General features: G+C 52.7%; 2 protein-coding genes and 1 long non-coding RNA gene across 6 annotated transcripts in view; 1 reads left to right on the top strand and 2 right to left on the bottom strand.

Annotated features, from left to right (window-relative positions):
* FAM107A (family with sequence similarity 107 member A) overlaps positions 1 to 5,635 on the bottom strand; it is a 90,096-nt gene extending 84,461 nt beyond the window's left edge. Inside the window, exon 1 of the mRNA XM_081524664.1 lies at positions 4,208 to 5,635. Within this exon, the coding sequence (XP_081380790.1) occupies positions 4,208 to 4,231 (24 nt within the window). The 5' untranslated portion in view covers positions 4,232 to 5,635. The remainder of the gene's footprint in view (positions 1 to 4,207) is intronic.
* Positions 1,026 to 13,982, top strand: part of LOC145519837 (uncharacterized) — a 40,370-nt gene continuing 27,413 nt past the window's right edge. The window contains exon 1 of the long non-coding RNA XR_014063953.1: positions 1,026 to 1,255. This is a non-coding gene — a long non-coding RNA (uncharacterized LOC145519837). The remainder of the gene's footprint in view (positions 1,256 to 13,982) is intronic.
* Positions 11,187 to 13,982, bottom strand: part of FAM3D (FAM3 metabolism regulating signaling molecule D) — a 76,718-nt gene continuing 73,922 nt past the window's right edge. For all 4 annotated transcript variants that reach the window (XM_081524659.1, XM_081524657.1, XM_081524658.1 and 1 more), the window contains one exon: positions 11,187 to 11,656. In XM_081524659.1, the coding sequence (XP_081380785.1) occupies positions 11,570 to 11,656 (87 nt within the window). In that variant the 3' untranslated portion in view covers positions 11,187 to 11,569. The remainder of the gene's footprint in view (positions 11,657 to 13,982) is intronic.

Below are 13,982 nucleotides of genomic sequence, written 5' to 3'. Positions count from 1 at the left end.
TGTGCATAGGAGCGAAGAGCCCATGCACAACTTCAAAGACCCAGTGTGGCCAAAAATAAAAAATAAAGAAAATCAGTGCACACCCAGCTGGCCAATATTTCCAGCTTCTGGAATGTTCCAAACAGAAACACTGCTTCCGTGTATTGAAAATGCCTTCATCTGATCCTTTGCAAAAATCCTGACTGTGGCCTGGGTACCCTCTTTGCAGATTACAACATGCTGAGTTCAAGGGAAGTTCAGAACTTGCCCAGGATAAGTAGGGGCAACAATGTCTGCTTTTGGACTCTTGGTCCAGCACGCTTTCTGCCTCCTCCTTGAACTTTTCAATGTCTTTCCATTCTCTCTGTTCACACCATGGTCAGAGATACCACCACCTCTCCCACGGGGGTGGCAGGCACATTATGACTGAATTCCCAGCATCCATCTTACTCTCTCCTGTTGAGTTTTGGGGGGTGACATTAGGGGACTGATCTCCAGCCCTAAAGGGTCTCTGGTTGGCCTCAACCAGTCCCATGGTCCTGCTTCCATCCTTTGCCAGTGCCACATTCAGGATTCCAGGCGAAGCCGATGCCCTTGATATTCCCCAGGGGATAAGGGCTGCTTTAGGGATGGCATGTGACTTAATTGCTCCCAATGAAATTCAAGGGAACCTCACTTGTGTGTTTCTAGGAAATGCCCTGGAGACATTACTGAGCCATTGGACCTCCACTTAGGGAACCCAATAAATTTCCTTATTGTTTAGACCAGCTGGCTTTGGGTTTTCCCTTTCTTGAAGCAGATGGCATTCTAAGTGAAATCCAATTTGTGGGAATTTCAGCAGCTGACTCCAACCTGGAGTCCTCACACCTGGTGTCCCCAACTGCAGCTGGAGACGGTCCTGACAAGTCAGACCAGTCAGCCCCATCTTTACCGCCACATTCACTGTTCCCACCTATCATTATTTGCCTGCCTGTCCGTCTCCCCAACTCACAGAGAAGGCTATGAGGCAGGAACCACCCCTTTCCGTCCCTGGCTCAGTTCCCGGCACAGGGACGCAAGTGTTCTCAGTCCTTCAGTCGTGTCCGACTACTTGTGACCCCATGGACTGTAGCCCACCAGGCTCCTCTGTGCATGGGATTCTGCAGGCAGGAGTACTGGAGTGGGTAGCCATTCCCGTCTCCAGGGGATCTTCCTGACCCAGGGATTGAACCCAGGTCTCCTGCACTGGAGGCGGATTCTTTACCACTGAGCTACGAGGGAAGCCACAGGAGAGCAGGTACCCAGTTACTATTTGGCTGGGGGAGGCTGGGGCGGGGGAGATGAAGATGTGGTAGATGGAGTTGGGTACCCTGAGAGTGCACTTTGTGGGCAGGAGTCATCTCCAAGGGACAGCTCCATCCTCCCTTCCTGGTGCTGGGGAAGGAGCTGCAGGCACTACAGGAATGCCCTGGCCCTGGCTGCATGGCCCTGGGAAGTCCTTCCCTTCTCTGACCTCAGTCTTCCCAGCTGTTCAGTGAGGAGGGGACTGGACCGCATCACCAAAGCTTTTCCAGAGTTGTCATTTTGTGATTAAACCATAACTGGGGACGGGGTATGGGATGCCTCTGAGGATAGCAGGGTGCATTTCATGGGACAAGCCCGTGGGAGAATAAATGCATAGGTGACAGGGATTACCTTCCACACAGCAGGCCTGTTACACATCACACAGAGGCCAGTGGGGTGTTGCCTCTGGAAAGAGGGAGGTGGGCATGGGGGAGGTCTGGTGGGGTGGTCTACCGATGGGGAAGCCTAGGCTTGAGGCTTGCTTACCGCCTTTGCTGTGGCCTGGCTCACCACTGACCAGTGGGGGAAGGCACAGTTGCTGGGTGTCAGCTTTTATGCCTGCCATTGGCCGTGTTATTGATGACCTTGCTGGCTCAAGGGAAGGTTGGTGAGGCTCAGAAGAGGACGCAGGCATGGGAGGATCCGATTCAGGGAGAGACTGAGCGCCCGTTTTGTTCCAGGCATGGTATCATTTGGGTTTTACGATAATCTGAAGAGGGTCTTTTATCTTTCGTTTACTAAGGTAGAATCCGAGAGGGGCAGTGACTTGCCGAAGGTCACAGAGGATGTGGAGGAACTGACTCAGGCCTGCCTGACTGTGTAGCCCACGTTCCCAATCACCCTGCCCTGTTGCCTTCTCCCTGGAGGGCTTTCCCCTGGGGTGGGGAAGGGGCTGGGTCCAAGGGTAGGCACGGCTTTCAATCTGGGGGCAAGTTCTAACTGACCCGTTAGGCTGCGTTGAGGATTCTGAAGCTGTCTGGACTTAGTGGGAAAGGGTGCGGGGATCGATTGCGATGTCTGCCACAGAGGAACAGGGGAGAGGCAGACCATGAGCTATATGTCCTTGTCCTTCCTGGGACAGACCTTATTAGGGTCATTTTTAGGCCTGGGAAGCTGGCTTCCACGATGACTCCCTGCCTCACCGTTCAGCACAGATAGGATCCAGAGGGGAGGAGCGGAAAGAGTGTTTCTGAAAGAGGGGATCGGCTGGGTCCAGGGCCAGGGCCCAGGCTTGGCTGGGAGGGCAGCTCTGGGACTCCCAGAGGCTGTGTCCGATCACCTTCCAGCCCTGACTGCAGGTGACCCACACTGGCCCCTGCAGGCAGGAGTCAGCCTTGCAATGGGAAGCGAGGCCAGCATTAGGAGGCCTGGCGGCTCGGATGGTAAAGAATCGGCCTGCAATGCAGGAGAGATCTGGGTTCGGTCCCTGGATCGGGAAGATTGCCTGGAGAAGAGAATGGCAACCCACTCCCGTATTCTTGCCTGGAGAATCCCCGTGGACAGAGGAGCCTGGCGGGCTACAGTCATGGGGTCGCAACAGTCGGACACAACTTAGCATGCATGCAGGGGTTCCCTAGCCCAACGCTCCTATTTTGCAAATGGAGAAAAACTGAGGACCTGAGTTCTTCCTCCACAGGTCCATGATGTACTCTTCTTTAAATCTGAAAAGTGTGGGGTGGGCTGGGTTGGCAGAAAGTTTGCAGTTAAGCAGAAGGGGGTCAAAATCCTGCCCTTTTTCACACTGCCTAAGAAGTCATGCTTGGCCTCTGAACCTCACTTCCCCGCCTTTAATACAACAGGTCATCGCAGCTGGGTGAGGATTAGCATCTCCGTGTATGGGGCCCTCTGGGGGTCAGGAAGCTGATAAGCACTTTACTGGCAGCATCTCAGGGAACCCCCCAGAGATGAGCACCCGCCCCACTTCCCAGGTGAGGAGCCGGGATGCAGAGGGCGGGGTTCCTCACCACAGTAAGTGGGTGGAGGAGCTGGGACTTGGCAGCCTGACCACGTTGCTGGTGGGCAGTCCTGGTATGGCTGTGAGCATGTGCCAGAATTCCCCGAGAGTATGAAAAGGCTCAGACTCCCAGACCCCCTCAGAGACTCTGACCCAGGAGCTCTGGGTGGGCCCTGAGAAAGCGACAGGTTAACAAGCCCCCTCCCACACCTCCCCCACCATGTTTAAAGCCAACACAAGCGCTGTACAGACCTCGTTTTCAGAAATGCCACACTGGCTGCACTATCTACAACACTCCCTCCCTCCACCCCATGGAGACCCCAGACTTAGAAGGATAATGGATGGATGGATAATATGGATAAATGGATAATAACGTGAAGACAAATCTACCAACAACGGACCATAGTTTGTATATAGCCCACTATGTGCCAGGCACTCTTTCAAACACTTTGTGTCTTATAATTCTTTTAATCCCCACCACAAGCCTGGGGGGTAGTGACTACCATTGTCCCCATTTCACAGATGAGGAAATGAGCTACAGATGGCTTCAGTAACTTGCCCTTGGCCCTACTTCTGGTGACAACTGGTTAGCCAAATTAATTACAATGGCCGTTATTGTTTTCTTGCCCCGCCTTCACCTGTGCCAGGCTCCCCTGCTGCTCGGGATGGGGGTGGGGGGAGTGGTCAGGGAACCTGGAGGCAGGGCAGGGAGGGGGTGTGTGTGTGTGTATAAGACCAGGGAGCCTGAGAGGCTGGGCGGCCCCAGGTCTGATTCAGAGACGGAGAGACTGGACGCGGGCCTTGCCCTGAGCCCCAGCCAGGTTTCTACATGAAATCTTAGCTCTGAGATCAGGGAGGGGGCCGCCGAGCAGTGTGTGAGGGACCCCACCTGGCAGGCACAGCCTCCCTCCCCGCGTCCAGGGCCTCTGCAGGACCCTTGGGGTCTCCTACCTTCTTCCCTTGGGCAGCTCCCATGGCACAAAGCGGGCACAGGGCTTGGCCGGGCCTGGGGCCGGGTGGGGCGGGGGCCAGGCCAGGGGTCCTCCCCTCGGTGTTATTTCAGGATCTGGGGCCCGAGGGGTGCCCTGGGCCAGAGGCCCCCGTCCTCCTGCGGCTCATTCTCCTCGGGCACAAAGGCGGCTTTCATGGCTGCTCCTAAGCCGGCTGCTCCTCAGACAGGCTTAGGGTGATTGATCCTGACAGACACAGCCGCGTGCCCTCCTGGGGTCCCGGCAGTTCCTCACCTCCTGCACCCCTGCCCCTGCCAGGGAGGAGCAGAGCGGTCCTCTCCCCCTGGCAGCGGGCAGCTGGGGCGTGGCAGGTGACCTCTGGCAGCCCAGAGGGCAGGCCTTGACCTTCAAGCCGGCAGACAGGCTGTGTGGGGTGGCTGTGGCGGGGGATCAGGAGGGTCTGCGAGGGGGCGTGACGCTCAGGCTGCTCAGCCCCATTAAGCACAGATCTGAGGAGGCACTCGCGGCCGGGGTTCTCCAGAGCAGAGATGCCCAGAGCGGAATGCTTCATTCACCAGAGTAGCAGTCCAGGCAGGGCGGCCGGTTTGGGCTCAGGCCAGGAAAATATCTGGAGGCTGGATTCCAGGCTGGGGGCCAAGGTCTCAGCGTCGCCCAGCAGTCACCCTCCTCCTCGTTTCCACCCCCTCCCTGTTGCTTGTCACCGGCCTGGGCAAGATTAAGGCTGGGGTCACCTTGGGCTGGAATCGCAGCTCTTTTCCTCACACGACTTGACCTCTGAGCCAGGGGTTCTTCACCTGTGTGCGTGTGGTGGTGGTGGTGGTGGGCTGGTCAGATAACCACAGCTCATGGGGGGTGCTGCTCTGAGGGCTGGAAGGGAAGGTGCGTGCAGCCGAAGCCACTGGCCTGTTAAAGCTTAAATTTCATTCCCTGCTTCATAATCTTCCTCTTGACCAAACTGGGATGACAGTGGTCCCACATCCCACAGGGCTGTGAGGATGAAATGAGGTAATTCACGTAAAGCTCTGACACAGGTTTCGACGACAGCAATCGTCCATGGAATTTAGATGCTGCTCTTATCCCGCTGTTGCTAATACTGATGATTGACCCACTGCCCGCTGGCAAGTCCCAGGTAACCAGTTTGATTCAGCCCAGCATCCTTTCCCAAGAGCTGCCTGGGTGGGGAAACCCCCATGGCCTTCCCTTTCCTCCAGCACGGAGCCTGGCACAGTGATGGTTTCTGACACGGATGACATAGGAGATGGCAGCTGGTGGTGAAGGGTACAGGGTTAGGTGTTCTAGACCCACCTTTGCCTACAGAATGGAAGCCCCCGTGGTCCACAGGCTCTGATTCATCAAGTCTTGCTTGCCTCTGGGGCCTCACCTGCCGCACCCCTTGTCTCCCTGACAGTTCCTGCTTGGATTACTTTTCTTCTCACCTCAGCACCTTTGCAGTTGCTGCTCTTGCTGCCTGAAATGTTTCCCATCTCTCTCCCTTGAATTCATTTCTTTTGTGTTTAAAATCTTGGCACGATTCTTTACTCTTTATCTTTTAGGCTCAGTTATCACTGCCTCAGAGAAGCTTTCCCAGACTTCCTATAGCCTTCAGGCCTCTCTGTTTAGTATTTATTATAGTGCTTGTCAGAAACTGTGTTTATTGTTTGTCATCCCTACCTGCGTGGCATCTTCACCAAGGCTGGGACTGGTCTGCCTTGTTCCTCAGTTTACTCCCCTGTGTCTAGAATAGTGCTCGGCATGTTGTAGTCACTCAGTACATATTGGTGGCTCCTCGGTCCATGGGATTTTCCAGGCAAGAATACTGGAATGGGTTGCCATTTCCTTCTCCAGAGGATCTTCCCGACCCAGGGATTGAACCGGGGTCTCCCACATTGCAGGCAGACTCTTTACCATCTGAGCTACCAGGGAAGTCCATATATTGGTGGAGGGGATAAATAAATGATGCAGCATTCAATGAAATAGTCTTCAGCATGTAGAGTGCTTAACACGGCCCTAACTCATCGCAAGTGCTCCCCGCGTGGCAATTATCAATACTGTTGTTATTGTTGTTGCTGTATTTCCCCCATCACCTTTGCCCCCTGCAGCCAAGCAAAAGTGTGGCTTCTTCCCTCTGCTGCTTCTCTTGGGTTCAGCCCCTGCCTTTCTCCCTGTCCCAGTCACAGTAGGGGTACAGCTTCTGATTTCCCACAGTGAGAACACCCACAAAACTGGAAAGAGCTGTGACTAGACTGGCAGTCAGCCACAGCAATACGAGCGCCATCAGTCAACCCTGAAGACCAAACTCTGTTGGCAGCCATCCCATAATTATCCACTGGCTTGGTTCTTGGTGGGATGGGAAGGGAGAAAAAGGAATTTTACACATTTATTAATTTTTCCCCATCTGCTTGGAGTCCTGCTGAAATAGGGCTTATGAGCCACACTGAGAGCTGGCTGGACTGGATGCCTCGATTGACTGAATGTCTGAAGCCTAACTCCTGGCAAGACAGGGGTCTGAAAACCAGCCTTCGGACCCTGTACCTTGGGCAGAGGAATGGGGCTGGTGGTCTCTGCAGGGGCGATGCTTGGAATACACAAGTGCTTTGTGAAACAATGGCTGGTGGTGGAGGGTCAGGACCAGCCAGATCCAGCTTGGCCTGGTCTCACCGTGTGGCCTGCGCACAGCACTTAGCTTCTGTCTTCATCCGCAAAAAGCAGATAAACATCTGCTCCTTTCTGGCCCACAACCTTATGGGAAAAAAGCAAGGCCTGCACTGAAGAGAGGAGTTCCAGATCTCTCAAGCCCAGCCCCCTCCATCTCTCCCAAAGAATGATGGTAGATGGTGAGAACTTTGGCAATTTTCAGAAGTCTTCAGAGGCCTGCTGGAGGAGGAGGAAGGGAGAGGGAGTCAAGGGGGAAGGGTAAAAGGGGATAGAAAACAGTAGTAGTTTCAGAGTAGTTTTAGGGCAAGTTTTTCTGAAAGAGTCTGTTTCTTGTAGTGATGGAGATAGACTGGGATGCCAATCTTTATTCTGAGGCTCTTGGCTGTGTGACTTTGGACAAGTTACTTGACCTCTCTGAGCCTCATTTTTCCGTATGCATAAAAGGAATAATGAGGATCCCCACCCCAGGGGGCTATGAGGGTGAAATGAGGTAATTCATGTAAAGCTCTGTGCAGAGCCTATTTGGATGACAGCCAAGTCTCCACAGAAGTTAGGGACTGCTGTTGTGACATGCCTCATAATAGTGGTGGTAAGTCCCAGGGGACCAGTCTATTAAGCACCACACCTTTCCCAAGAACTGCGTGAACGCAGGGAAACCGTATCATCCTTCCCTTTCTATCTTGGGCTGCCACCTGCTGGTGACGGCCAGAATTACAGCTACTGGAAAGACCTCCCTGTGCCTTGGTGAACACCCGCTGGGCTCAGGGCCCCATCCTCACTCCTGGGAGGGAGCAGAGGCACGCTGGTGGGAAGGATGAAGGGAAATACAAGACCCAGATTCTGAGGTCATGAGTACCTCGCAGGGGTTCCTGAAGGCTTGTCACCCCTATGATGAGAGAGTCAGTCCCTGAGTCTTGTCCATTTTACTTCCGAATACCCCTGAGACTGGTCCCTTTTCCCCGTCCTGTCTCTGGCTAGGCCCTCACTCACTCTCCCCGGATGACACAGCAGCTTCCTCACTGACCTTCTTGCCTCCACTCCCTTCTCCATACAACAGCCAGGAGGAATGTCTTAAAAACTACAAATCCGATCATGCCAGCCTCAGCTTAAATCTCTCACTGTACCCCCCGCAGCTCCTGGGCAGAATCTGAGACCCTTCGCCTAGCCCACAAGGCCCTCTGGGGCTCTCACCCCGTCTGCTCAGCGCTTGGCACCCACTCTGTGCCCCTTGCAGGCCTCCTTTAGACTCTTGTCTCACCTGGCACACTCGGCTTTCTCCTCGTTGCCTGGTGAACTCCGGCACATTCCCAGGGCTTGCCGTGGCTGCTGCCTCCTCCAGGATGCCTTCCCTGACCCTACAGTCTTTCCCCAACATAGTCCTTACCAAGCCGCATCGCGTCTTCATCTGTGACCCTCCTGGACTACGAGCAGGAACCGTGCCTCGTTTCCTTCATTGAGGTGTCCCCAGTAAACACCCAGTTTCTGACACATAGAACGTGAGTGAGGGAGCTGAGTCTTAGGGGGGTAGCAGACTCAGTGTTATAGACTCAACTCCCGATGGCTGGTTTTCCGGACTCTCTGTTGTGCCCCAATCTTGGCCTGACCTGGGGGTCCCTACAGTGACCACAGCGCCCTGAAGATGACGTGGGGAGTCTGATGGGTGGTTGCTGCTTTGTGACGCCAGCCTCAGTGAGGCCCAGGGTGGCCTTGAGAAGTGGCATTTAGGGAAAATTCGCGCAGACCGGGTGGTCTTGTCTCCTAGTCCAGGCCTGCGCTCAGCCCTACCCGGCTGGCCAAGCCCACCGCCTCTCCTAGAGGGAGGGACCAAAGTCCCTGAGAAGCCGCCTTTGGGATATGACTTGATGCCAGCGATTTATGAAGGACTGGAGGACACAGGTCAGGGAGCACGGGGGCAGGATGCGGACGTGGAAGAAACTGAGCAGAGGGGCGCTTTCAGGCAAAGTCGCAGCTTTAACTCGAGCCCACAGGGAGCTCTGGGGTGTGTGCGTTAGCCCTCATGGCAGTCCCACCCCAAGGCCAGGAAGTCATCAGCTATGGACCATCCCAGGCTCATGTGAACTCTGGTGCTTCCGGGCCTCCCTTCTTTGCACTCGGGAGCAAAGAAGGTTTGCATAGCCCAGGGGCCATTCTCTAAAGGGAAGTGCAGACTGACCAGCCAGTCTGGGCACAAGCTGGGGGAGGGGGCGGGTGGGTGGCGCACCAACCTTCTCGCTGTGCTGCCTTTCCAAGCTCCCCATCTCCAGGAGACCCTTCCTCAATTCTCTGATTCATCCTGTTGACGTTTTCTCAATCTTCTTTGAAGTGCTGTGCAAACGCAGCTTCTAGAAAAGTACCACAACCAGGTGGTCCTTTTTAACGAGTGGCCCCTGCTGAGAACACTGCCCTCTTCCTGGTTATAGACTCACTTCAGCAGTCTTATTTGTCCTTGTTTAAGTTTATGAGATATTTTTACTTGTCTTAAAAAAAAAAATCCCAAACACAGGAGTCGTGTATGGTAATAATGCAAACTGCCTGCCCCTTCATCCCCAGAGGGGCTGTCTGGCCAGATGTTTTCCCAAACATCGTACATACGTATGTTCTTCTTTGACTTCTGGTGATATGGCTACTTTATCGTATTTAGTGCCCACAAGCCCCTGAGAGAATGATGCCCTTTGCCCCCGTTTCTCAAAGGAGAACTCTGGCCCAGAGGTGACATGACCTGCTCGTCCGGCTACAGGGTGGCAGAGCCAGCACTCAGAGCTGGGCCCGGCCTTTCTCACCAGCCACGCCGCCTGCGGCGGCTAACCTCCCATTACCATGAGTCAGCTAAGAGAGGCTGAGGGGCTTGGTCAGGGTCCAGGGCCTTCAGAAGCACCCAACCCCCACCCAAAGATTGACCTGTTGGTCCTGGGGGGTCAGGATGGAAGGGCACTGGGGGTGCAGGGGCAGCCCTCTGGCAGCATGTCAGGTGTGGGGAGAGGGCCTTCCACTTGGAACAAAAAGGGAGGAATGGGGCAGATTTGTTTGCTCCCGGTGCTGCCAGAGTTATATGGATGTGCGGGTGGTCGGGTGGGGCTGCAACTTCCCCTGAGAGTGAGCTGCCATGCCTCGGGAAGAGGCGTGGGGCTGCGGCATCGGCAGGGTGGCTGGCCAGGCGCCTTCTGACTTCTTTAGCCAGGCCTGCTCACTGCCGTCTTACTAGGCTCTGATCACTGATCTTGAGCCCAGCCTGCCAAGGACCCTGGTGAAGGTTCCCACACTCCGTCCTCCTCTCCCCCAGGCCCTCTCGGCCCTTCTGAAGCCTTGTCTGTCCCCTGAGCTCGGTGTCTGTGAGCCCCACACCCGTGGAGTGCACAGGACTTTAGCCTCTGCTGTCCCACCGCTCGGGGTGTCTGTGCTTGGGGCCTGGGCGTCCTCTCCATGAATCTTGCGTTCTCCCTGGTACACACTCCAAGAGCCCAAGGGCCAGTGCTTTCTGCCCCCCGTGCCTCCTCCCAAGCTTTGGTCTGTCCCTCCCTGGCCCTTCTCGGAGACCCCAGGCAGGGTCTCACCATCATATCCCTCAGGCTTCACCACTTCAGTGCCCTCCCTTGGTTGGTATTGACATCTCTTGGCCAAGGATTCTTCGCAAAGTCAAGATGACTGCTCTCCCCCATGTAGGGCAGACTAGACGTGCCCAGGAATTTCATAACACCAGCAGCCCACGGGTAGTACCCCAGCTCCCTCACCTCTCCTGAGACCTCCGAGGTGCATGTTTGACACCAATTCCTAGGGGTTCCCCTGGGATTAAGTTCCACTCACCCACAGCGGTAGCTGAGTCGACAACACACCCCTGCTAGGCTGCCTTCTCTTCCCTGTCTCACTTCCCTACCCATTATGAGTGTTTTCCAGAATCACTTCCCAGATAAACACCCTGTACTCGAAATCCCCACACGGAGACAGCCAGGATGTCTTCCCCGAAGGCTTTCAGTCTGGCTGTTCCTTCCAGCCTTTCTCAGATCTCCCCGCGTCCTCCCCCTCACCAGCTCTAGATTTTCTTCAGCTCTCATTCCAACAGCAGTGCAAGACCGTGTTCTCTGTGTCTGGCCCCCCAGCCCTCTCTGCTCCTGTGGGTGTTATACCTCATGCTGGGAACCAAGTATGCTTTCATATCTAAATGAGATCCCTATAAAACCGACCTCCTTTCCAGCTGCCTAACCAGGAGCTTGACACCATCGCTGACCTGTGGGAACATGGGGCTGAGCAAGCCCTGTCTGGACCATTCCCACCCCCTGGGAAGTGCTGCACAGCAAGGGGGTGGGAAATTTGGTTTGAAATCATCAAAAATAAAGTTTAATTGTGCTCAGGTGCAGGCAGTCTGTCCTGTCCTTCCCCTGGGAGCGACAGTCAGCGGTCCCCTAGGGAAAGCACACCTGTTCTCTCCACAGACAGCCGGCTCCGGAAGGCCCCACGGACGCTGGCCAACTCCGGAGAGGATGCGTCTATGCAGGGAGGGTTTTGTTTCCTGCAGAGGAAGCCGGCAGAGCACTGGAGGGCCCTCAGCACTTTCCATCTCCCATGGCTGCTCCCACTTCTCCTCTGCTGTCTGTCAGCTCCTGCCCATCCGACTCGCAGTGATCCTGGGCTCCGATTCCTAGGTCGGGCAGGAGCAGCCTCGGGCCCCAGCCCAGGAAGGGCCGCAGCCACCCTATACCTTCCGGGGCACACAGCCCTCCAGCTCCAGCAGCTCTGGCCAGCCGTCGTATTTGTTCGTTTCTGGGTTGTTCTTTAAGAACTAGAGAGACAGCAGAGAGAGAGAGAGACTGACTGGGTTAGGACTCATGCCTGCATTTGCCTTGTGTTTTAAAACCTAAATGGCTTCATTTCATCCTCACTACTGCCCCATGGGGGGTGGGAGAGGGCAGGCTATTTCTAGCCCATTTCATAAACAGGTAAACTGAGGCTGGTGGAGGACAACTTGCCCAAGGTTTCGGAGTCTAGTCACTGCCTGTCATGCCCTGGAGGGTGGGGGGGTTAGCACCAAGCACTGGGGAAGTGGTGCTTGAAGAGCTTCAGCCCCGCTAGGACATCCCAAATGACAATAATAATTATAATAATAACAACTAACCCCTAACACAAACTTAGAGAAAATCTAAAAATCAAACACGGCAAATTCCTGAATTAAGTAAAATATAGTTATATGATAGAATATATATTCATGCATCGTGAATAGATTTTTAAAATTTTTCTGCCTTTAATATTCTCATTATCAATAAATCAATACTGAATAAAAAATAATACTAACCAAAATTAAAATAAAATAACAACCACAAGAATAAAAAGAAGCATCCTAGCTGCAAACTAGTATATATAGGATGGATAAACAACAAGGTTCTACTCTATAGCACAGGGAGCTATATTCAGTATTTTGTAATAAACCATAATGGAAAAGCATATGAAAAAGAATATATGTATAACTTTGATGAATCACTTTGATGCACAGTGGAAACTAATACAACATTGTAAATCAACTATTCTTCAATAAAAAAAAAAAAGAAGCATTCTAGCAATTCATGATTGCCTGCTCTATGTCAGGCAGAAAGCACTTTACGCAATTAATCCTCACAGTAGCCTAAGAAGTGCCCACTGTTATCCCAGCTCACAGATGGGAAAACTGAGGCACAGAGGACCAAAGTCACTGCCTGTGGCTACCCAGCTAGCAAGCGGTGGAACCACTGTGTAATATTAATTAACATTAAAAAGAAATGTGTAAAGAGAATACAATCAGTTAAGCTTATGCTTAAAATGAACCTACTTATAGCATAGGGAGTTTTACTCAGTGCTCTGTGGGGACCTAAATGGAAAGGAAATCCAAAAGAGAGAGGATATATGTACACATATAGCTGATTCACTTTGCTGTACAGTGGAAAGTAACACAACACTGTAAGGCAATTATACTCCAAGAAAAGTTTTTTTAAAAAAAGAGATTGTGTTTAAAATGCTCAGGCTTTTATCAAGTGTAGTAGAAAAGCTTTTGTATACATATATACAAATAGTATGTATAATATGTATATCTTAGAAAACTTAATGAATTTTTGCCTGACTAAAAAATTTATGATATTTTGACTCTGTTTGACTTAGTATGAATAGAATGCTAGATTTTTTATTAAAAAATAGATATGCAACAAACAACAAAGATTTACTATACAGCTCAGAGAACTATGGTCAGTATCATATAATAACCTATAATGGAAAATAATCTGAAAAACATATATGTGCATATGTATAACTGAATCAGCTTGCTATGTATCTGGAACACTATACTTCAACAAATAGATATACTATGAAATTAAAAAATAAAAAACATAAAATGCTCAGGCTAATTTGTGGAAGAAAGATGTAAATGATAAAAATCTCCCAGTGGGATATCTATGGCTAACTAACCTTTAGGAAGAAAAAATAACCCGTAGGTGTGGCTTCTCTAAAACACAGCTTTCCATGTGTGAGAACAAAGGACAGAACGCTTTTAATCAGTATGGAGTCTTGAGTTCATATTGGGTGTTGGGCTGCAGCCAGCTGATCATAGAAACCAGGGGAAAGGTGGTGCTGACTTTTCTCTACTTTCGTGCTTCCCCTTTGCTGTAACTGGCCCAGTTTTGCTGGGTCTGGAAGCTGCGCTTTAAAGAGGAACAGCGCCTCCTCAAGCCTCTTCCCAGGGAGTCCTGCCTCGGCACCGCCCACAGGGGCACTCTGGAGCCCCCGTCCCCAGAGGGTGAAGCTACTTTAAACTATTCCTTCTTTTTAAAAAAAAAACAATTTCTGACGACCTGAATACGTTCTCTTGGAAAGACATACAAACCAGGCCAACATTTTCCAAACAAGGCAAGACCCCCTGCCGCCTACTTTGGCTCAGCCCTTTCCGCGCCCACCTCCCGGGAGCTCTGCACTTGGCTGCTCGACTCCGCCCCTTCTCTGCCTCCCGCAGCCCCGCCCCCTCCAGGCCGCCTTCAGACGCGTGCCCCTTCCACAGGGCTGTCTCTACACTGCCAGGGAGGCAGTTCTAAAAGTATCGGGACAGGAGGGCCTCGGGGAGGCTGCAGACCTTGATGAGACATGCGTCC

The sequence above is a fragment of the Giraffa tippelskirchi genome, chromosome 9 (genome assembly GCF_054371585.1).
Source record: "Giraffa tippelskirchi isolate mGirTip1 chromosome 9, T2T-mGirTip1v1.2.pri, whole genome shotgun sequence".
NCBI lineage: Eukaryota > Metazoa > Chordata > Mammalia > Artiodactyla > Giraffidae > Giraffa > Giraffa tippelskirchi.
The sequence above is the reverse complement of the archived record's forward strand: the minus strand, read 5'-3'. Positions and strand labels throughout refer to the sequence as shown.